Genomic DNA, 23,408 nt, shown 5'->3' on the forward strand with positions numbered 1-23,408 from the left:
TCGCCTAACTTCTGGATGGGAGGCGCACTGTAGTTCCATGCGGCTGTGGGGGCTTCTCTGCGCAGGCTCAGTTGACAATTTCGCGTCGGACAGCTTTCGTCCTCCCACTTCCTCTCCCGTTTCCTGTGCCAGGACGTGACGCAATACTTCGTCATACGGGAGGAGCCTCAGGAGGAAAAGCGTCTGAGCCGGGGTCTCGCGAGAACATTTCGTTCCAGCGCAGTTCTCGCGCAGCAGCCTTGCTTCTGTCGCAACGAGAGCCTTCGAGATCTTCTCCGCCCCCGCTACCGGCGCCTCCTCTGCGGCCGTGGAGCCGGAGCCGGCCTGAGCGGTAGAGGCCCGTCTTTTTCAAGGACCCAAGCATCCTCGTGGAGGGTTGTCCGTCCTCGCCCGCCTAGCCGCGGTGCTCCATCAGCCCACGCGGCTTGCCCTCTCCACGCGCCAACCCCGCCGGGTTCCGTGTGCAGTGTCGGCGGCCGGCCCTGGGCCCGAGCCCGAGCAGTAGCCGGCGCCATGTCGGTGGTGGGCATAGACCTGGGCTTTCAGAGCTGCTATGTCGCTGTGGCCCGCGCCGGCGGTATCGAGACGATCGCTAATGAGTATAGCGACCGCTGCACGCCGTAAGTGTGGGCTTGGCTGGCGGGGTCGCCTCGCTTTCCAGTCGAGGGTCCGCAGGAGACCTCCGCCGAGTGCCGGGTCGCCCGCGGCTGCCACCTGCTTCGGAGCCTGGGCCTGCGCCAGGCACGAGGCCTTTCGCGCGGGCCAAACGAAGGCTTTGAGCCGGTACTCTGATCGGCGGAGGGCATGAGTAGGAACTGAAAGGGAAGGCGGGCCTGAGATAGTAGGATGGACCGCTCTCACCTCTTTTTTGGGGGTCGAGGAGTTAGGTCTGAAACTAGGCCCAGGGCTTGCTGAGCTTGTTGAACCCAATAGAGGTCCGAACTCTGCACACGGCGAACATTTAATAAAAGTTAACTTGGAGATTGTGGCCTCGGGACTGGGACGCGGTCTGAGTCCCACGTGAGTGGGGGCGGGGTAGCGCCCGGAAGATATGGTGTCTTGAGTACCCATGGCTCAGGCCCCCCCCCCCCCCCCCCGGCAGCTCTCAGTTGGGGTGGCCAGGATACATAACGAGATTTAATAAAGTCGATGCTTTTCTTGATAGCGTTTTAACTCCCTTCAGTCATTTTTGGATACTGAGTTATGTTGGGTCATTCTTTACCCAGTTTGCTTACCTTTAATAGCGCTAGCTCTTCATGCTAATGAATTCCAGCCGGAAGGTTGCCACAATTGTTAATGCATGACTCAAGGGCTCGCTTTGACTTTCTAGAACTTACCTGAAGTTATGGGACCAGTGTAGACAAATCTGCAAAAAGGGTGACTCACCCAGACCTCTTGCTGGAGTAAAAGGGAGTCTGCCTTTTAAATATATGTAGGTTTCTTTTTCACATGTATCCCGGGATGACCTAAAATTGTTACTCTGCTTCTGTCTCCCAGTATCTGGGATTACAGGTGTGTTAATTTTTTTTTTTATTCGGCTCCGGTGGCACGGGCCTTTAATCCCAGCTCTCAAGAAGCAGAGGCAGACTGATTGCTGCGAGTTCGAGGCCAGCCTGGTTCGCAGAGCAATTCCAAGACAGGCAGGGATACACAGAAAAGAAAGCTCTGTTTTAAAAAAGATTTTAATCTACCGAATTCCTTTAGACAAACTTTGGAAGAAGCTCTGTTGTTTCTGGGTTCCCAGTCCCAGATTCGTTGTTTTCATCTGTTTTTTTAACCAATCTTCTGAGGCAGGTTTCCTGTATCCAGACTGTTTTGAAATAGCTTTGTGCTGGGCGGCGGTGGCACACGCCTTTAATCCCAGTACTTGGGAGGCAGAGACAGGTTGATTTCTGAGTTTGAGGCCAGCCTGGTCTACAGAGTGAGTTCCAGGACAGCCAGGACTACACAGAGAAACCCTGTCTCGAAAAACCAAAAAACAAATAAACTAGGTATTATTATTTCTACAGAGGTATATTGTACTGTTTTTTTTAAAGTTAAAAATTTTACTTCTTGGCCGGGCGGTGGTGGCTCACGCCTTTAATCCCAGCACTTGGGAGGCAGAGGCAGGTGGATTTCTGAGTTCGAGAGTTTGAGGCTAGCCTGGTCTACAGAGTGAGTTCCAGGACAGCCAGGGCTACACAGAAACCCTGCCTCGAAAAACAAAACAAAACAAAAAAACAAAAATTTTACTTCTTGGCATTGTAGCACTAATTTCATATTTGATAATGGTTCTGCTGGTTCCTCACTTATTTGTGAAGGTCATCTTTCCAAGTAATCTCAACAGGCTGAGCTGAACGACCTGACCTCTTGGTCCTCATCTGCTTAGAATTGAACATACTTAGCCTGGTCATGGGGCAGAGATTTGACCTGAAGAAGCCTAAGGCTTGGGAAACACTGCTCCCATCCTTCCTTTAGACTGCCATAACCTGTTCCTCTCAGATGGCAGGTCTGGTGGGTTTGCCATGAGTTTCATTATTTGCAACTTTAGGAATTGTTTTCTGATGGGAGTTAAATTTGCATAAAGACTGAATAGGTCCTTAAATAGTGTCTGACTGCACACTGTGTGCACACTTCTTTTGCTTTATTTTTTCTATGTATTTTCCTTCATCACCTGACTCGGCTTTTTGTTTTTTAAATATAGACAACATCTAGCTACATAGCCCTGGCTGTTCTAGAACTCAGTGCAGATGCAGCTGGGAGTAAAGATGTGCACCACCACAACCCTGTGTAGTTTCTTTTTTTAAGACAAAGCCTCACTCTTAGTCTAGCTTTGAAGGAACTACAGAACAGCCTTCTGAGCGCTGCCACCACAGGTGTGCACCACCATGTCTGGCTTCATTTAAATACTCTGCACTATGCATTCGATCAACAGATATCTATGCTGGAGGCTTGGCCTTAAAAACCGGAGCAGAAAGCTCAGTGTCTTTTCAGGTTTTGGAAGAATGGCTTTAGATCTTCTAAGCATGCAGAGCCTGTGTTGTACCTTCTAAGGTGAAAGTGAAGGTGGAGATCCCAGTGGTGTGGCTGTGACAGATGCACCTCAGTTTTAGTCCAACACTATTCCAGTTTGACCTAGTTTTGTAAAGGCAAATGAAGCTTTATGTACTTTATTTCACATTGGGATTTACTTGAACCAGAGGAGTAGCCAAATCTTTGCATTTCCATCTCCTTTGTTTTAGCAGATTATGTAGTGTGACTGTGGCTGTGTCAAGCACGAGATACTATGATGAACAGCAAAATACTTGCCATCTTGGGGATGGTAATGGAAAAAGCCACAGGCTAAACAAGAACATGCAATTACTATTTGGTGAAGAACAAGGTGGAAAAGTACAGAATATGATCAGAGTGTAACAGACATAGCTAGGTGTGGCTGGAGTTGGAGGGTGCTTCTGAAATGTCATTTGTGACCTGGAAAGTGCCCACAAGGTTACATGGAGGCAGGTCATGGTGTGTTAGAGGAGGGGTTATTTGAGCAAATGGGAAGAGTTAAGGCAAGCAGTGATTGGACAGATGGAGAGGATGGTGGCTCATCTTGAGGCATGGCTTGGGGATGGTTAAGATTTCTCATGCTGGTGCAGTGGAAAGTGATCCAGCTTTTAAAAATGTGGTTGACAGTCTACCACTCTTAAGGCAGAGGCAGGCGGCTATCTGACTTTGAGGCTAGGCTAGCCTAGCCTGGTTTACAGCGCAAGTTCTACACAGACCCCATCTCAGAAAGCAGATATTTGCTTCTGAGAAAGACTGGATATGAGAAAACCAAAGAGAGGTTGATACTGAGGAGATTGCTTGTAGTATTTGGTTTCTCCTTGTGTGGTAGCAATGGGAGAGAAATGAGCAGCTTTTGAGTAAACCTGAAGTTTTAAACTTAATGTTAATTTCTTGCTCTAATAATGTGCGTGTTTTATTGAGCACACTTGCCACGCTGTGTGTGTGGAGGTCAGAGACAACTTGGAGGAGTTCTACCACAGTTTGACCCAGGTATCTGTGAAACCAAGAACGACCTTGAGTTCCTTCAGCTTTCACTGGCCAAGTGCAGGGTTTTTATGTGTACACCAGTACGCTTGGCCTGCTTTCTTCTTGACTCAATGCATAGAATAATAGTATAGTACCAGAATATTTGCCAGTAGTCTGTTTTTTTAATTAATTAATTAATTAATTAATTAATTAATTTTTTTCTCTCTCTCCTTGAAGACAGTCTTGTTGTATTGTCTAGGCAAGATCAAATTTATAATCCTCCTGCCTCGTCCTCAAACCTGGACCTTTTGTATTTTTGAACAATACTCTATGCCTCAGCTTCAAATCTGGACCTTTTGTATTTTTGATTAATACTCTTATTAGCTATATTACAGTGACACTAAGATGAAACCATGGAAATTTGTACACTGTTCTTAATTAAAAACATTTTACCTGTTTTTAATGTGTATGGGTGTTTTGACTGCATGTATCCATACACCATACATATGTGTAGTGCCCTTGGAGGCCAGAGTGCATTTATGATTCCCTGGAACTGGAGTTATAAACAGTTCTAAGTTGCTATGGAGTGCTGGGAACCAAACCTGTGTTCTCTTGAATAGCAGCAAGTGCTTTCAGTTTACAACCATCTGTCTAGCCTCCCACCCTTAATTTTTTACTCATGTAATTTTATGTGTGTCTGTGTATGTGTTCTTTAGGGGTTGGAGGATAGTCTGTGGGAGTTGGCTCTCAGTCTTCTGGTTGTTAAGCTCAGTCCTCAGGTTTGATAGTAATTGTCTACCTGCCGAGCTATCTTCCTGGCCCTGTTCCGTTTCTTTAAATGTGCAATGCTTACTAAGAGTTTAATGTAGGAGCTGCAGATTTTTTGAGACATGCTTTTTCTACATAGCTAGAACTCAGTATGTTTCAAGCTGTTCCTGAATTTACAGAGATCCACCTGCTTCTGCCTACTGAGTGTTTGGGTTAAAGGGGTGTATCATCACATCCAATTTAGGAACTGCAGATCATAAAATCTGAGTTACTTGGCTTATTTGGTATTAACTTTTTTTTTTTTATTTTTTAGTTCTAGTTTAAGGCCAGTAACCAGACAGTATTCTTCAAGGGAATATGCATTACCAGGCCAGCCAGTCGAAGATACAAGTCTGTTGAAGAAAGTGAGTTAGAGTAATGTTTTCTCTCTGCACTCAGTTACATGAACCCATGTTTAAGGATCTCTGCATTCATCTTTTTTTTTTTTGTTTGTTTTTGTTTTTCGAGACAGGGCTCTGCATTCATCTTAACCTGTTGAAATACATAAATATTTGGCTAGTGGTATCTCATCTAAAAAAGTTAGAGCAAGTGTTCTCTGCCTGAAAAGGGAAAGTTTGTAGGATTTACAGTTTAGAACAGAGGATCTTGAGCTTAAATGTGAATTAGTTTCCTGTAGTGGCAGTTTGTAATTTGGGATGGAGAAGAAATACTGTCACGCTGTTACTATGTGATTGTTCCTAGGAGTTTGTACAGCGTTGATTGGTTGAGGTAGAGTGTACAGACATAGGCAAGCCACCCTTGCACATAAATAAAAGCACAGATGCTCACTGTCTGGAGTCTTTAATGGTACTGATTGTGAATTCTGGGGTTGTAATTTACTAGCTCTTTATAAAGCACATGTCTGGAATGAGATTTTGTTTGTTTGTTTGTTTTTGTTTTTTGTTTTTCCCTTTCTGAGACCGAGTTTCTCTATATAGCCCTGGCTGTCCTGGAACTCACATTGTAGACCAGGCTGGCCTCAAACTCAGAAATCTGCCTGTCTCTGCCTCCCAAGTGCTAGGATTAAAGGCGTGTGCCACCACTGCCTGGCTGGAATGAGTTTTTAAGATGAGCAAGTATGAATAATTTTACAGGAAGATAGGTGGTTAGATTTTAGAGGACAGCTTGGAAAGTCAATTATCAGAGCAAACAGTTGGGCATATTTTTGTATGAAACCTAGTTTATATGACTAATATGATGTAATAGCTGGCATTTTTTTAAATTTATTGTGTTTCCAGTCTGTAATATGAACCCTTTAGAAGTGGATAATCAAAATTAATCTTTAGCAATGTGTTGAGATTAATGCTGTAATTTTCCCCATATCATCTAAGTAAATTACATTTCAGACTAGGAGTCGCCCAGCTAGAAAGAAGCCCATAGTATGTTTGTAGAGAGAGCCTCAGCAACTTGTCCATGCTTGTCTCCATCACCCATAGTGATCACAGAGTGAAAATGCTGCAGGTCTCAGTCTGAGTTCATAGTGTACTGTGTGACGATTCTTTGAGAATTTTATGTATATATACAATGTAATTTGGACATTTCTATCCCTTCTTCCTCCTTACTCTTGCTGGACACTTGCTCCCCATATTCTTACCCCAACTTCATCTCCCACTCTTAGAACCCACTGAGACTATACCTGCAATATATGCTTTCAGCATTGCCAGTGCACCTTCAATTCATGTTACTGGTCCTTTTCCCTCCCAGCAACTTGAACCCAGAATGTCATGTGATCTCAGGTATCTGGTCTAGCCTCTACCACTGAGCTGCACCCTCAGCTAATTTATTCTTCAACAGTTTCATCCAGGTATATAATATATTCTGGTCACACTTGCCCTCCCCCACCCCTGTGACTTAACACTTTTGAGTTTAGGGTTTGAACAAAGGGTTACAGGAAACATGGAAGATGAACAACATTGTTGGGATCGTAGTCTTGTTTAGTTCAGAAGTCAGATCTGGTGATTTGTAGAAAGATGGAAGGTTGCCAAGGGTTAGGCTAGGCAACCTTTTTGGAGTGGGATTAGTGGGGTAAGGTTGCTTGGGCTTTGTTTTAAAAGGTAATGTGGCTTGTGATAGCACATGTAAGTGATTTCTTAGATTTCCTTCCTTCCTTCCTTCCTTCCTTCCTTCCTTCCTTCCTTCCTTCTTCTTTTTCTTCTTCTTTTTTTTTAAAAAGCTTGGTATCTGCTGTTTCAAAAAAGGGACAACTACTATCTAGGCCCAAACAAAAAGCTCAGAATTCAGAGAAAAACTCATGAGCTCTCTGGCTATGTTCTATCTGCCGTGGGACAGCATAGCACACAGAGGTCAGTACTGCCTGGTAGATGAGCTTGCTTATAGGGTTCTTAGCCTCTGAAGCCCAGAGAGGCCTTGCATTCTCTTCAGTTCCCACCATTACTGTGACGTAGACATTTTACTGTATCTTTATTTTGTGTGTTTGCTTATGAGTATGTGCAAATACCATACTGTGCCTGTGGGACTCAGAAGACAGCAGCTTATAGCAAATCACTTCGCTTCCACCTTATGGGGCCTGGAGATTAAATGTAGGCTTTAATGCTTGGTGGCCCCTCCAGGACTCTTCTTATTCTACTGAATTGGAAAATGAAGGTTCGCCAGGTGGTGGTGGCGCACGCCTTTAATCTCAGCACTTGGGAGGCAGAGGCAGGCAGATTTCTGAGTTTGAGGCCAGCCTGGTCTACAGAGTGAGTTCCAGGACAGCAAGGGCTATACAGAGAAACCCTGTCACAAAAAAACAACAGAAAAAAGGAAAATGAAGGTTCATATTCAGGAGTGTTAGAGAAGGTCAAAGCTAGAGTATTGACGTACATAGACATGGTCTGAGTCCATCACTTTCAGACCCTAGCAGAAACAACTTACTGTACTGATGACATTCCCTTTTCTCTGATAAAAGAGGTAAGAAGGGATGCTTCTGAGGGTAAATAGGATAATACATGAAGTAAGCAACCCATAAAGTCACTGTTAACAAAGTAGAAGAGAAGAAAAAAATCAGTTACTTCCTGGAAAGGAGGTGACACATGAGCATAAAGAGAACATGACCTGGTTCTAGGGGTGTTAGCTTGCAAACCAAGTGTACACAGCAAAAGCATCAACTCCCTAGCAGCCTACTTTTTAAACACAGAGTGTTTTGTTTAAAACATACAAGCAAGTTTCTGTTTTTTCTTTTTAAAAGAAATAGCAAAGGAGGTTAGAATAATGTCTCGTAGTTAAGAGTACATACTGTTCTTTCAGAGGACTTGAGTTCAGTTCCCAGCACCCACTTCTGGCAGCTCACAACTGCCTGTAATCCCAGCTCTAGGAGATCTGACATTCCTCTCTCTGTCTTCCTCAATCATATGCAGACGTGTGTATACATAATAATAATAAAGATATTTTTAAAAAGCAAGTAGCACAATCCAGCATTTGTATGATTGGTTTGGAAAAGTGTTAGGAGGTGGCAGTATATTATTGCGTCTGAAAGATAGTTCTAAGTAAATTACTCTTTTTTTTTTCCACACAAGTACGACAAGAGTGTTTTGCTTATTTTTATTTTATGTGTATGAGTGTAATGTATGTATGTCTGTGTATCACTTGGATACTTAGTGCCTACAAAGGTCAGAAGAGGACAACAAATTCCCTGAAGTGGAGTTAAAGATGGTTGTGAACTACAGTGTGGGTGCTGGGGTTGGAACTCCTGTCCTCTGGAAGTAAAGGCAATGATCTTTCTTAATCACTGAACCCAAGAGTTAGTTGTCTTAAGTTTTTGTAGACTATATTCATTTTGAAATTGAGTTATGTTAAAAAACAAGACTGATACGGGAACATGTTGCTTTGTACTAAAATTTAAACACGAGCTGTGGCGGGTTAGGGTGGGAGGCCTTGTCCTGTCCACCTCTCTAGTGTTTTAAACAAGTGGTTATCAAGACCCGTGCTCCAGCTTTGAAATGACAGGAGTCATCCTAAGGCAGCCTATTTCATGGATAGTTGTACTTACAAAATAGAAATGTTGAAATCGTAGGTCATGTGCTGTTAACATATATGACTTACACCATAAACACATACAGACAACACTACCTGGACTCAGCAGATTATATTGTGTGTTGTACGTGTGTTTAACAATAATAATTAGGGCTGGAGAGGTGGCTCAGTGGTTAAGAGCACTGACTGCTTTCCCAGAGGTCCTGAGTTCAGTTCCCAGCAACCACATGGTGGCTCACAACCATCTGTAATGGGATCCCATGCCATTTCTGGTGTCTGAAGAGAGCAACAGTGTACACACATACATAAAATAAATAAATAAATCTTTAAAAAACAAAACAAAAAAATAATAATTAGAGGCCGCAAATTTAAGGAGAGTGGGAAAGGTGGGGGGAAAGGGAAGGAGATGATCTAATTATATCTTAATTCAAACGTTTTCAAAAAAACGGGCTGGGCCGTGGTGGCGCACACCTTTAATCCCAGCACTTGGGAGGCAGGCGGATTTCTGAGTTCGAGGCCAGTCTGGTCTATAGAGTGAGCTCCAGGACAGCCAGGACTACACAGAGAAACGCTGTCTTGAAAAAAAGAAAAACCCACATGGATTTTAGGTGATACTTAGATCTTACCTGCTAGGGTTTCAGATGTATTATAATAAAGTCTGATTCCTAAATGTTTTTATCTTCTAGGGCTTGTGTTTCTTTTGGTCCTAAGAATCGTTCAATTGGAGCAGCAGCTAAGAGCCAGGTATAGTGTCTGTCTTCTTCCTAAAATGACGTATTTCTCTGATTTGTCTTTTCACTCAGCACCAGAGCCCTCTCTTTATGTACTTGTGGGAAATGACAGTAGCATCTAATAAACTTGATGCAAATCCTATGGTATGGTTTCGGGTTTTTTTTTTTTTTTTTTAGGTAGGGTCTTGTTATATGTCCTAAGTAGTCTTAGAACTCTTTTTGTAGCTCAGGCTGGCCTTGAACTCAGTCTTCTTGCCTCAGCTTCTCATGTGCTGTGTGCCAGCATTCTCAGTCTGCACAGATCTTTTAAAAGCAGTGTTGTTAACTTTTGGTATTTTAAACACTCTTTGAAACTATTCTGCTAGGCCTTTCATCTTCAAATCTATGGTTACTGTTAACCGAGCACCACAAGAAAGGCCATTAGAGGGGCTGGAGAGATGGCTCAGTGGTTAAGAGCACTGACTGCTCTTCCAGAGGTCCTGAGTTCAAATCCCAGCAACCACATGGTGGCTTACAACCATCTGTAATGAGATTTGATGCCCTCTTCTGGTGTGTCTGAAGACAGCTACAGTGTACTCATAAATAAAATAAATAAATCTTTAAAAAAAAAAAAAAAAAAAAGAAAGGCCATTAGACCTGAAGAGGCTTAGTAACAATTTTCATTGTTCTTTGTCAACAAGGATCTTGATATATTTCCTCGTTTTTGAGTAGCCAGAGCAACAGAAGCTCCAAGAATCTGTTACTCTGAATGTCTGAGGTATCTGTAGAGTTAAGGAGTTGCATGTTTGACCTAGATACAGGTCAGTCTAGAGCAGCAAATGTATGAGTAGCTTTGTGACCAGGCAGGACCTAAAATGAGCCTAAGATGCTGTTGCTGGGGTGGGGAGATGGCTCAGTGGGTAAAGTGCTTCTTGTAGAAAATAAAATGGGAAGTAGTAGAGGAAAAAACTTGACATTGACTTTATGTGCACATAAAAATCAGAGAAGTTTCTTGCCTGAGGATGGACATCAGTTGGTTGCATGGGTGAGTCCTGGGCTCAGTCCCTACCTAGCATTACATAAAAACACATTCAGTTTATTTTAAAATCACAGCACTTGAGTGATAGAGTGTCTTAGTTAGGGTTTCTATTGTTGCAACAAAATGCCATGACCAAAAAGCAGGTTGGAGAAGAAAGGATTTATTCGGTTTATGCATCCACATCTCTTCATTACCAAAGGAGGTCAGGATAGGAACCCAAGCAGGGCAGGAGCCTGGAAGCAGAAGCTGATGCAGAGGCTTACTGCCTTTCTCTTCACAGCTTGCTCAGCCTGCCTTCTTATAGAACCCAGGACCATCAGCTCAGGGATGGCACCACTGACAATGGACAAGGTCCTTCCCTATTGGTCACTAATTGAGAAAATGCCTTACAGTTGAATCTTATGAAGGCATTTTCTTAATTGAAGGTCATTCTTCCCCATTACTGTAGCTTGTGTCAAGGTGACATAAAACCAGTGCATGGAGGCATGAGGATTAACACTTCAGACTTATCATTGGCTACATACCAAGTTTAAGGCCAGCCTGGGATAAATGACTATAGACCTTGTCTTAAAGAAAAATGATGCTTGGTTAGTTGGTTTTTACTTGAGTGTTTCATAGTCTTATTTGTAGAGTGTTCTGAAAAATTTTAGGGGCAGTTGATAACAAATTTAATGGTTGTTTTATAATCGTCACTGAATTTGTTTGAAACTGCTTTCCCTACTGAACAGTTACAACTTTCACACTGACTGCCTGGTTCTGTAAGTGATTATGATACACTAAATTTCTGGTTCAGGCCAGATCTGACTTTGGAGGCTTCACTGGTATGGCCTACATGGAAGAATTGTATAGAGAGCTTTTTCTACCTGTGCAGGCTCCTGTGCTATGAGTAGGAGCATAGATACATCCTGGAACTTAGAATGCCCACCACTGTTTCCGTTAGTCTATTCTAGAGGAATTAAAAAATCTAGAAAAGTATTGGGAATGTGGAGGTCAACCATTATGGAGAGAAATGAAATTTTTGTCTTTATAAGTGTCTCGAAGTGTTTCTTTTCCCTAAGTAAGATACTACCCAGTGTTTTTCCTATTAAAAGGGGAAAAAATTATTTTTCCACTTAAAAAGTATTACCCTTACAGCATTTTAATATTTGGAGATATAATTTTCACTTTCCTGTTATAAGAATAGTTAGAAATACTCTTCTAGGCCGGGCAGTGGTGGTGCACGCCTTTAATACCAGCACTTGGGAGGCAGAGACAGGTGGATTTCTGAGTTTGAGGCCAGCCTGGTCTACAGAGTGAGTTCCAGAACAGCCAGAACTACAGAGAAACCCTGTCTTGAGAAAAACAAAAAACTACAAAAAAAAAAAAAAAAAGAAAGAAAGAAAAAAAAATACTCTTCCAAATAGCCTTTGTTCTGTAAATGTACTCTGGTAATTTTTCCTTCATAGGGCTGTGTGTATGTGTGCTAGAGATTGACTCCAGAGTGGTGTACATGCTTGGTATGTACCGCTTAAACACCTTCAGCCCTAAGCTACGTCTATTTAATGAGATTATTTATTTATTATTATTTATTTATTTATTTATTTATTTATTTATTATTTATTGATGAATTTGTTCCTGGAAAGTTTGGAATCATAAACTGAGTAGTCGTAGACGTTAATAGTCATTTTCTGTAAATAATAAAGTTTAGGAACACACTAGTTTGGTAAGTGCGGTGGCCTGACTTGATGGAGAGGAAGACATGCTCTCTAGTCTTCAGCCCTGCCCGTGGGACCAGAGAAGTCCCTTGTTCTAACTTTACTTGATTTAGAAAGGTTAAATGTCTAAAGAAAATTGAAAGTTGGAAGGATACCTTTTCCTTTTATGTCTTACTACTCCTTGCCCCTTCTTTGTCTCTTTGAGCATTTGTAAGATTGTTACATTAGATGGATTAGTGAAGTAGCCATGTTCTTGTGTCCCAGAGTAGAGTTTTACCAGAGACACATGGTTAGAAATAAATAGGACAGTTTATTAAGAAAGGGGAAGTACGCATGAGAAATAGGAGTAGGCCAGGCACCTGAGGGAAAAAGAGTATCTTAGATGCCTGTTGGTTTCGCGTGTTCATTCACAGTGTTCTAACATCTCCCTACGTAGCCCTGGTTGGTCTAGAACTTGGTAAGTTTTTTGAAAAGGATCCTAACTGATCTGAGGCTGTTGAAAATTGGAAATGGAATAGTTTTTCTATGCATTTCTCTTTTCTAGGTAATTTCTAATGCCAAGAACACAGTTCAAGGGTTTAAAAGATTTCATGGGCGTGCATTCTCAGATCCATTTGTGGAAGCAGAGAAGTCTAATCTTGCATATGATATTGTGCAGTTGCCTACTGGATTAACAGGCATCAAGGTAAGGATCTGCAGATACTGGATTCTGAGGCCCCTTTTCGTCAGTTCAGTGTGTGTCAGTTTAGTTCTCATGAAGCTGTAATGAAATGCTGTCTTTACACCTTTATTTTTATTCTACACATATGAGTTTGTTTTTTTTTTCCACGTATGAGTATTTTGCCTGCATGTGTATTAGTGTGCTTTGTATGCCTGTGCTCTTGGAATTCAGAAGAGGATATTGTATCTTCTGGGACTGGAGTTACAGTTTTGAACCCTCATGTATAGGGTACTGGGAATTGAACTTCCATCCTCTGTAAGAGCAGGCATTGCTTTTAAATCACTCAACCATTTTTCCAGACCCTAAAATGAAAATTTTAATGTTTAAAACATTAAAATTAGATGAAAATTTAAATGTTTTAATGTTTAAGAACATTTCTTGCTGATTAAGGCTGGTAGTCTTTGAATGATAGTGATAGTTTACAAGCTATTGATGGTGCTGTTCCTCTGCCTTGGAAACCTGGGGAGGGACATTAACTCTGCACTGCTATTGGTGGTGTTCACAGAGAGAGCCGCTGTTCCAAGGTCATATTAGTGAAGTCTTGTAGAAGAGCAGGCCAAATAATAACTTGTTCTCATTAGCCAGTCTCATTGCTGTAGTCATGTCAGTAGGACTGAAGCTGCAAACATGTTCTAGGGAAAAGTGAATTTGATCTTTGTCTTTTAAACATTTACAGAAGAGTCTGTTATAGTGACCCCATCACATTAAGAGGTTGGGATATGGGCTGGGGTAATAACCTGTATCTCCTACAGTGGAGTAACAGGAGTGTAGGCTAGTGAGCATAAGAGTGATATTTCATGTGTTATAGTTTGTTTTTTTTGAGTCAGGGTCTTATTCTGTTGCCTAGGCTAGCCTTGAATTCACCTGCCTTGGCCTCCTGAGCGCTAAGATTACAGGTGTTTGCCACCATCCTCAGCCAGGTGTGGGATTTGAGATCACAGCAGTTGTAGAAATAAGAGTCCTGGGAATCTTAATTGAGATTCAAATGAGATTGGGAGTAGAGCTCAATAGTAAGCAATTTATGAGGTCCAGATGGAAACCTAGTACCACAAAAACCACCGGACAGACACCAAGAAGCAGGACAACGTTGTAGTTTTGGCCCTATAGCTGAGAATTGAGATGAGGAGCAGAAGTTTCTTCTTAAGATTGATTACCTTCTGGTTCAGTGAGTAAAGGTCCTTGTCACCATGACTCAATGTTTGTGAACTACATCCTGAAAGTTGTTCTCTGGGTGAGCCCTCTATACATATTGTGGCATACACCCACCCCTCTCGAATAAATGTAATTTAAAAGTGACGACTAGGTTTATGTAAGGTAACTGTGGCAGTAATCTCAGAAGAGTTTGAATGGCTCACTGAGGGAAAATGCTGTATGTAATGCAGCAAAGGGAAATCGGAAAAGATACTGTGAGGAAATGGGGACTTGTTACAGTCAGGAAACAGGACAGGTGTGTAGAAAAAGGAGGAAAGAAGATCTGGGGGAACTGGTCTGTCTGTGTAGACAGAAGTTATAGGGACTGTCCAAAAGCCAAGCAGGTTACAAAGGGACTCAGTGAGGGGAGTCTGTCCCTGTCTCTGTCATATAAAGTGACAAAGTGTCAGCTTGTGCAACCAATTAGGATTGGAGGGACATGGTTGCTCAGTCAAGCTCTTCCAAGTTGAGGATCTGTTCTGGATGTTAACTGCTGGGTGTGGCTAAGGGTGGAAGGATGGGTTATCCAGGGTAGAGCTTTATCAGGAAACATTTCCTGAGACTGGGTCATCATTTATTCTTTAACCCAATAAGCATTTATCATGACCGTGTAGGTTCTGGGGCAAAAGCGCCGTGTCCTGGTTGGGAAGATGAATGATGTAAACACGGTGTATAGTCTACACAGTACCCGGTGGCAGGGCAGTTTCTACTAGCAATCCTTTTTATGGCAGGGCAGGGTGATGTGCTTTTGGATCAGGTAATTGCCTCAAGGTTTGCTTTAGGTTGTGGTTGTCTTTCGCTAAGTGTCATGTACATTTAGCAAAAATAGTAATTTTGAAGGTAGTATTTTTTTGTAACGATAACATTCTCCAGTTCCCTCTTGAGGCACTCACTGTTCCATCCACTAGGACGTGACGTGGACTAAACTTGGATCCTTTTGTCTTCCTGCAGGTCACATATATGGAAGAAGAGAGGAGTTTTACCACTGAACAAGTGACTGCCATGCTTTTGTCAAAACTAAAGGAGACAGCAGAAAGTGTTCTTAAGAAGCCTGTTGTAGACTGTGTTGTTTCGGTGAGTTTGGCTCCGTGGTTTTAGGGAGCTGTCTTAAGAATCAGAGAGAGGAAAATTGTTTTTACTGCAAGTAAAAATTGTTACTGTGTTGTGTTGTAGTGGTCATTTTGAGAAGTTACTGTTTTGAGACAGAATCTTGCTGTGTAGTCCAGGCTGCCCCAGTAACTAAATGTACCTGCTTCTGTTTCCTATGTGTTTGGGATTGTAGTATGATGCCATGCTCAGAAATCTTTTTTGTTTGTTTGTTTGTTTTTTTTTTTGGGGGGTTTTTTTCGAGACAGGGTTTCTCTGTGTAGCCCTGGCTATCCTGGAGCTCACTCTGTAGACCAGAACTCAGAAATCCACCTTCCTCTGCCTCCCAAGTGCTGGGATTAAAGGCGTGTGCCACCACCGCCCGCATGCTCAGAAATCTAGTCTTCATTTATTTTGGTTTTCTTCTTTTTTCTTTTTCTAGTTTTCGAGAAAGGATCTCGCTGTGTGGTGTGGGCTGGCCTGAGAGCTTGCTGTGTACACAAAGGTGGTCTTGCACGTGGTTGCCATTCTTTTCCTGTGCCTCTTGCCTGTGCTGGAATTCCAGGCATGGCTCAGCTTGCCTGGCTGAAAGGAAAAAGATCACCACCATGCTGCCCACTCACCCAATCTGAGCCAACTCCCCAACCTCATATTTATTCATTTTTCAAGTCTCCTTTTTTCTCAAGACTCCACTCTTGTACCTATTTAAGTCTTGTCTGAAGCCTCATTCTTGAAGGCTTGAAATTCCACTTTTTTTCAGTATCTAGTATATCTTAGGGACAACTACTTGATTGAATAAGTTAATGTTAGATATCTGCCTTGCCTCCATCTTTTTTCCTTCCTGCCTGTATCTAGTACATACATCTTTCAGTTTCCTGTGCACTCCTGTTTTGATGGGAGCCTGGCTGTTTACAGTAGGGTGCTGTATGGCAGGTCTAGAGGCTGTATGAGTTTCTGTATTGTCTTTGCCATGTAGTGACCTCATCCTGCCATTGTTATCTAGTTAGGATTACTGTTGGCTGTGGTCATGATTCTGGGAATTGGAAGAATAGAAAGGCTGTTAGGAACCCAGGTGAAGTGATTGATTACTTAGTGTAGTGGTTCTCCACATGGGGGTTGCATGTCAGATGATAATCTGCATACCAAATACTTATTTACATTATGATTTGTAACAGGAGCAAAGTTAAAAGGTAGCAACAAAAATAATTTTATGGTTGGCAGTCACAACATGAAGAACTGTATTAAAGGGTTGTAACCTTAGGAAGGTTGAGACCTACTGGCTTAGAGACTGAGGTATGGGTAGATATTGTGTTAGGTTCTTTCTACCATTCCTCAGCTCTTCATTGATCTCCCAGACTTGACCTCTTTCCTTTGTCTAGTGCCTTTTACTTTGAGTAATGCTAACATAACATTTTTATGAAATAGTGGGGATATGTAAATTTTTTCCCCCATTTTGAGGGAGTTGAGTTTTAAAAGATAGTTTTCTAGGACCTCACTGAGTGTGAGTGATGTGCTGGGAGAATTGTCTTACAGTGAAAGGACACTGCAGTCTACAGGGAAAAGGTAATGAGGCAGCTTGTGGAGGAAGTGCAGCACCGTGCTGCTGGCACGGGGATGCTTCATTCCTTCAGCGTAAGGTGTAGGAACATATATGACACATTTTCCACCCGCAAAAAAATGTGGTCAGAGTCTAGAAGTCTTTTAGATTTTGGTATCCTACCCAGTATGAGCATGTACAGCATTCTGGACTTTAGAACAGCAGGTAATCAGCACAGCTATAGTGCTGAGTAGTACAATCAGCTGTTTTTAATTGGTTAAGAAAAAACTTCCACCAATTTATTAAAAAAAATTTTTTTTTGAGCCTGGGTCTGTTTATCTTAGGCTACCTTTAAAACATGTTGGGATTACAGGTATATACCTTCAAAATTAGCCTTGAGGAAATTTTTTTGTTTTGTTTTATTTTTGGAGACAGGTTTTCTCTGTGTAGTCCTGGCTGTCCTGGAACTCACTCTGTAGACCATGCTGGCCTCGAACTCAGAAATCCGCCTGCCTCTGCCTCCCAAGTGCTAGGATTAAAGGCGCGCACCACCACTGCCTGGCTGGAAATAATTTTTTTAAATCTGATTTCTAGGTATCAACTTTTTGCAGGCCTTTGTAAAGAGAATGTTTCTTTTATAGGTTCCTAGTTTCTACACTGATGCAGAACGACGGTCAGTGATGGATGCCACACAGATTGCTGGTCTCAATTGCTTGCGGTTAATGAATGAAACAACTGCAGGTAAGAGGAATTAACGAGGCTAGGCAGCAAATTCCTTTATTCCCAGCACCTGAGCAGAGACAGATGGATCTCTTTTGAGTTCCAGGCCATCCTGGTCTATAGAATAAGTTCCAGGACAGCCAGGGATCCATTAAACAGGGAAATCCTGTTTCAAGAAACAAACAAAAAGGGGGTAGTGAATGAGACAGCTGCAGATGAGAGGACTGTTGTTAACTCCTACTCTTAGACTTGTTAAATATTGAAGCTGGTTAACATTGAACACTGATGGTAATGTTCCACATGAATAAAAATTATGCAGTGTTTATAAAGAATCTGATTCTGTCTCCAACACAGTACCCAGTGTAGCTTGTTCCTGAGATATGAAATATGTCCTTTTTCCTTTTGTTTTGCTTTGTTCTTTTTTAAATTGATTAAATGAATTTTAGTATTTAGGAGATACTCTGTTGAACTTATTTTTTCCCCCTTCTTGTGTAGTTGCTCTTGCTTATGGGATCTATAAACAAGACCTTCCTGCCTTAGAAGAAAAACCAAGAAATGTAGTTTTTGTAGATATGGGACATTCTGCCTATCAAGTTTCTGTATGTGCATTTAATAGAGGAAAACTGAAAGTAAGTATTTTCCCAGAAAACTGGACATTAAAATTTGATTGTTACAGATTTTTGAATGACAAATTATTCTTTTTTTTCACTAGTTGAAAGCATGTTGTGAGTCGTCTGAGCTGGAATGCAGATATGGTGGGAGGAGTGGAGGTTGTGGGCCCAAAATAAGCTTTCCGTAGAGTTGTATGGTGTGAAGTAAAGAGCAGGAACTCTGAGGTGAGGTTCCTGAGCTCTCACTTGGATGGTGGAGGAAGCAGTGAATCCTGCAGGCTTCTTTGGAGCATTTTTCTTGTCTCTTGGTAAAGTGAGCAACAGAGAAGATTTTTAAGGTGCTCTTGCAACTTGAAGAGTTCTAGAAAGAGGCTGTTGATTGAGATTTTGGATGCTAGAGGACTCTAGAAGTGATAGTCTAGGCTTCTAGAACATATACAGCTCTAGAGTAACACCTATTGTATATAGAATTGTAGAACTGTTTAAAGAGAGGGATTGCCACAGTGTGTGTGTCTGGCTCCTTTGAGGAGCTACACAGTAAATAGAGGCTAGTGGTCCCTTTGGCTAGGTAACTTTATCTAATGCCTGCTTTAGTTGACTGTCTCAAGATCCTTGGTGCTGAGTTGTAAATCTGCCCCTAAGTTTGTGGTGCAGTGTAGGGAGGACTAATGTGAAACCATGCGAGGGTGTTTCTGGATTCCAGTTTGTTCTGTTTCTTTTTCTTTTTTTTAAATAGTAGACTTGGTGGTTCTGTTATACTTTCTTACCTATATTTCTATATTCTAGGTTTTTTTTTTTATCAAACATTGGTTGGGAAATGAATATTTACAAGATTTATAGCTGTAAATTGTGGGTCAGACATAATTCTCAATGTTCAGGTAGTAATTTGAGCTGAGCAGGTGGCTCATGACTGTAATCTTAGCCCTTTGGAAGCAAAGGCAAGTATATTATACTGAAGACCAGTCTGATCTGTAAAGTACTTCTTAGGCCAGTCAGGACTCCTTAATGGAAAAAATAAAGAGTTGGTGAGATGGTTGAATGGATGAGAAGTGCTTGCTTCCAAGCCCAGTAACCCGAGTTCAATTCCCAGCACTCACAGGGTAGGACAGAACTGAGTTTTCAAAGTTGTACTCTCTCCATCCATATATGCATTCTCAATAAATATGTAAATAAATGTGTTAAAATACAAAAAAATTAACCACTGTCTTAGGGTCTCATTGTTGTGAAGAGACACCATGTAAAGGACACCATGTAAAAGCCATAAAGGGCATTAATTGGGACTGGCTTAAGTTCAGAGGTTTAGTCCATTATCATCATGGCAGGAAGCATGGCAGTATCCACGTAGATACGATGCTGGAGAGGGAGCCGAGAATTCCGCTTGTTGATCTGAAGGCAGCAGCAGAAGATGGGACATACTGGGTGTAGCATTAGAGACCTCAACCCCCCTTCCCCCTTCCAACCCCTTCAGTGACACACTTTCTCCAACAAGACCACAACTCCTAATAGTGCCACTCCTCATGGGTCCATGGGTCAAGCATTCAAACACATGCATCTGTGGAGCCATACCTATTTGAACCACCACAAACTACTGATAGAGTTATTTCTAAAAATCTGTCACTTTCACATTTAAAAAATATATTGGATTTTGAGGCAAGGTCTCAAATTAGCTTAGGTTGGTGTTCTGTCTCAGTGTGGAATTCTGGGATTGCAGATGTGTACCTGTACACCTAGCTTTATTGTATTATCTTTTTGGGGTGCTAAGGGTTGAAGCTAGGTTTTAAGGCTTGTTTAGCAAGTGCTTTACTGCTGTGCTACATCCTCATCCTCAGTTGTAGAAAATAAGATTGGAATCCCTGTACTCAAATCTATATCCAGTTTTTCAGTTTGTTTATTAAAATTTCTTGAGCTAGGCAATGGTGGCGTGTCCCTTTAATCCCAGCACTGATGTGGGGGGTGGGCGGGGAGGAGGTAGAGGCAGTTGGATCTTTGAGTTTGAGGCTAGCCTGGTCTTTAGAGCAAGTTCCAAGGCAGCCAGGACTATACAAAGGAAACCCTGTCTCCAAAACAAAATAAACGAGATTCCTAATGGATTTAGTATTCATTAAAGAGGTTATGTTCTGCAGGTTTTGTTGCTTAGCTTGTCATCATCACTTACTGAGTCTGCTTTAGATCTGAACTGAACAATTCTACAGATTTGGAAAACTGTCAGTGCAAGTTTGATAGACCTAAAGCACAATTATACTTAACATTTCTGCAGTTGTTTTTTGTTTTTGTTTTTGTTTTTCGAGACAGGGTTTCTCTGTATAGCTCTGGCTGTCCTGGAACTCACTCTGTAGACCAGGCTGGCCTCAAACTCAGAAATCCGCCTGTCTCTGCCTCCCAAGTGCTGGGATTAAAGGTGTGCGCCACCACTGCCTGGCTTCTGCAGCTTTCTAGCAGTGAAATGATTAGAGTTCTACTGTTTCCTGACTAGAAGTTAGTACAAGTGTTTGGCCTTGAGTATGAAACTTCTCTTGAAGTTGTTTCTCTACTACAGTAGGTGTTAGCAACCTGAAGATGGTCCTTTTTGCTTCCACATAATGTGTAGAGATTATAAAGTATGTTATTTATTGCTCACATTGCAGTTGATGCTGGTCTGGAACTCACCGGCTTGTGGAAGTTGTCTTGCCTCATCCTCTGGAAGGTTTCTGTTAGTGGAGTGAGCCATGGCTTTCCAAAGTGTTTTCATAGTGTTTCCCCTCATCCCCCCAAAGAAAGAAAAAAGTTTCTTCAGTATATTACTTGGGCAGTGATTAAAAGGACTGCCTGTTTCATAGTATAGTATCAGCAAGGATTATGTGCTGGATCCTTATTTTCAGCCTTTTCTGGCCTTTAGAAAATAGATCATGGCCAGGTGGTGGCGGCACATGCCTTTAATCCCAGCACTCTGTGAGTTCTAGGCCAACTTGGTGTACACGGTGAATGCCAGGACAGCTAGGGCTACACAGACAAGCCTTATCTGGAAAACCAATAAAATAAAAGCAATAAAAAATAGAGTATGTATCATGGTAAATTTTACAATTGGTTAACTTTTGGATTATCCTTTTTTCCTTGAAGGTTTTGGCCACAGCTTTTGATACAACATTGGGAGGCAGAAAATTTGATGAGGTGTTGGTAAATCACTTCTGTGAAGAATTTGGAAAGAAATACAAGCTAGACATAAAATCTAAAGTTCGTGCTTTATTGCGACTGTCTCAAGAGTGTGAGAAACTCAAGAAATTGATGAGTGCTAATGCTTCAGACCTCCCTTTGAGCATTGAATGCTTTATGAATGATATCGATGTATCTGGGACTATGAATAGGTAACCATGCTAATTCTTAATGTCAAATGAACCGTGACCTTCCATTTTGTTTAACTGATCGATGAAATCGTGGTGGTTAACACGTTGAAAATTACAGGCCATTTAGAACCCAGTTTTCATGTAAAGGTTGTATCTGGTAGTTCTAGTAATGGAGACTTATTCTGGTAACTTAAATGTTTCTAAAAGTCACTAGTTAACTTAAATATGTATTAGACACAGATGATTGGTTTTCATAAAACTAGTCAACTGTTTTAATGCAGAAATAGGATGAATTTAACTTAGGCACCAATTTAAAAAATGTTCTTTTTGAGTAGTTCAGGATCATTTGAGGGCAGTATCCCTTTTGTACAGCACTGCAAGAATTCTGGGTAACTGACATTTAAGGTTATTTCAGAAACACTCAGTGTTACTGTTGCCTGATTGTGTTTCTTGGATGAGGGAGTAAGATGTTATTTTGGCTGTGAAGTTCTGGTAGAACTCAGGCAAGACTAATGGCTTGTTTGGAGAAGTGTGCCTGAGTGACTCTTAAAAAATTTGAGATGGTATTTATCGTTGACTAGTGTCCAAGTGTATCCTAGCTCACCCTTTTCTCCTGCTTGGAAATTTCTCCTCTTTGTTTTGAGTGTGGGACCTTCCCCTCCTCCCGTGTGCATATGAGAGAGGGGGCAGAGAGGGGAGGGAGAGAGAGCGGGGAGGCCAATATGTTTCAGAAATTCGTTAGTCAAATGCTGTTTATAAGAGTTAAGTAGATTGGTGTGTGTGTGTTCAGAATCTGTTTTGCCTGTGTGCTGTTTTTCAAATTTTTATGTGTGTGGGTGCTTTGCCTGCATATATGTCTGGACATCATGCATGCTTTGTCTTTGGAGACCAGAAGGAGATCTTTGGGACTAGACAGTGGGGGCTGTGTTGTACATGTTAGGAACTGAACTTGGATCTTTTGGAAGGGTGGCCAGTGCTTTTTTAACTACTGAGCCATCTAGTCGCTCCAGTCTTGAATACTATATGTTATTAAAAAACATGTTGTATCTACAAGTGAGAACACAACTATTTTATAGGTTTCATGTTTTTGTTCTTGGGACTTGACTCTGCTTATTTTTTAAATGAATGAGGTTATATTACTTTCACCATTACAATATTCTAAATTAGCTTTGTCTTTATAGTTTTAAAACAATTTAGGTATGACTAGATGTGATGGCATATTCCTTTAATTCTAGTACTCAAGAGGCAGAGGCAGGCAGATCTCTAGTTCGAGGCCAGACTATATAGCTAGTCCAAGGACTGCCAGGACTCTGTTACACAGAGAAACCCTATCTTGAAAAACCCGAGGGGGGAGGGAAGGAGGGAGGGAGGGAGGGAGAGAGAATGAATGAATGAATGAATGAATGAATATGAATAGGAGGATTGAGGTAATGGTTAGATGTAGCTCATTAGGTAGAGTGTTTGGTTAGGATTCCTGGGTTCAGTTTCTAGCTCCACATACATAATAGGTTGATAAGCTAAAGGGCTAGGAGTTCAAGAGCAGGCTAGAAAGATGACTTGACAAGTAAAGAGGATTACTGTCCAAGCCTTATGACCTGAATTGAATCCCCAGGATCTACATGGTAGAAGAAGAGAACTTCCATATGTATGCTATCACACATGCAAATACACAACACTCACTAAAAGGAAATAAACATTTTAGCTCCATGTTTTGAGGTTGTCTTGGTCTTCATCATTTCCTTGAGGCAGTAATCAAAGACAAGGGTTTGCTATTCTGGGTAGGGACAGGGGCAGTGTCAATCTCCTGTCTGTATAAATGTGATTATCTCAAGGTGTTAAAAAGTTAGGCAGCTGCTTGAATATGTACCCTCTAATGAGGTTGAGGCCAGCCTGGGGCATGTAAGGTCCAATCTTAAAAAAAAAAAAATGAGTTCACACACATACAATGAAACATTTCAAAGTGACCAGTTAGTGGTATTCATTTAGTACATGCAGTGCCATGAA

The 23,408-nt window shown here is 41.6% G+C and overlaps 1 protein-coding gene across 1 annotated transcript in view; it reads left to right on the forward strand.

Annotated features, from left to right (window-relative positions):
• Positions 1 to 270: 270 nt before the first annotated feature.
• Hspa4 (heat shock protein family A (Hsp70) member 4) overlaps positions 271 to 23,408 on the forward strand; it is a 40,319-nt gene continuing 17,181 nt past the window's right edge. Inside the window, exons 1-7 of the mRNA XM_028775908.1 lie at positions 271 to 620; positions 9,462 to 9,519; positions 12,763 to 12,903; positions 15,082 to 15,204; positions 17,395 to 17,494; positions 17,969 to 18,102; positions 21,181 to 21,425. Of these exons, the coding sequence (XP_028631741.1) occupies positions 514 to 620; positions 9,462 to 9,519; positions 12,763 to 12,903; positions 15,082 to 15,204; positions 17,395 to 17,494; positions 17,969 to 18,102; positions 21,181 to 21,425 (908 nt within the window). The 5' untranslated portion in view covers positions 271 to 513. The remainder of the gene's footprint in view (positions 621 to 9,461; positions 9,520 to 12,762; positions 12,904 to 15,081; positions 15,205 to 17,394; positions 17,495 to 17,968; positions 18,103 to 21,180; positions 21,426 to 23,408) is intronic.

The sequence above is a fragment of the Grammomys surdaster genome, unplaced genomic scaffold (genome assembly GCF_004785775.1).
Source record: "Grammomys surdaster isolate TR1022 unplaced genomic scaffold, NIH_TR_1.0 262, whole genome shotgun sequence".
NCBI classification, from domain to species: domain Eukaryota; kingdom Metazoa; phylum Chordata; class Mammalia; order Rodentia; family Muridae; genus Grammomys; species Grammomys surdaster.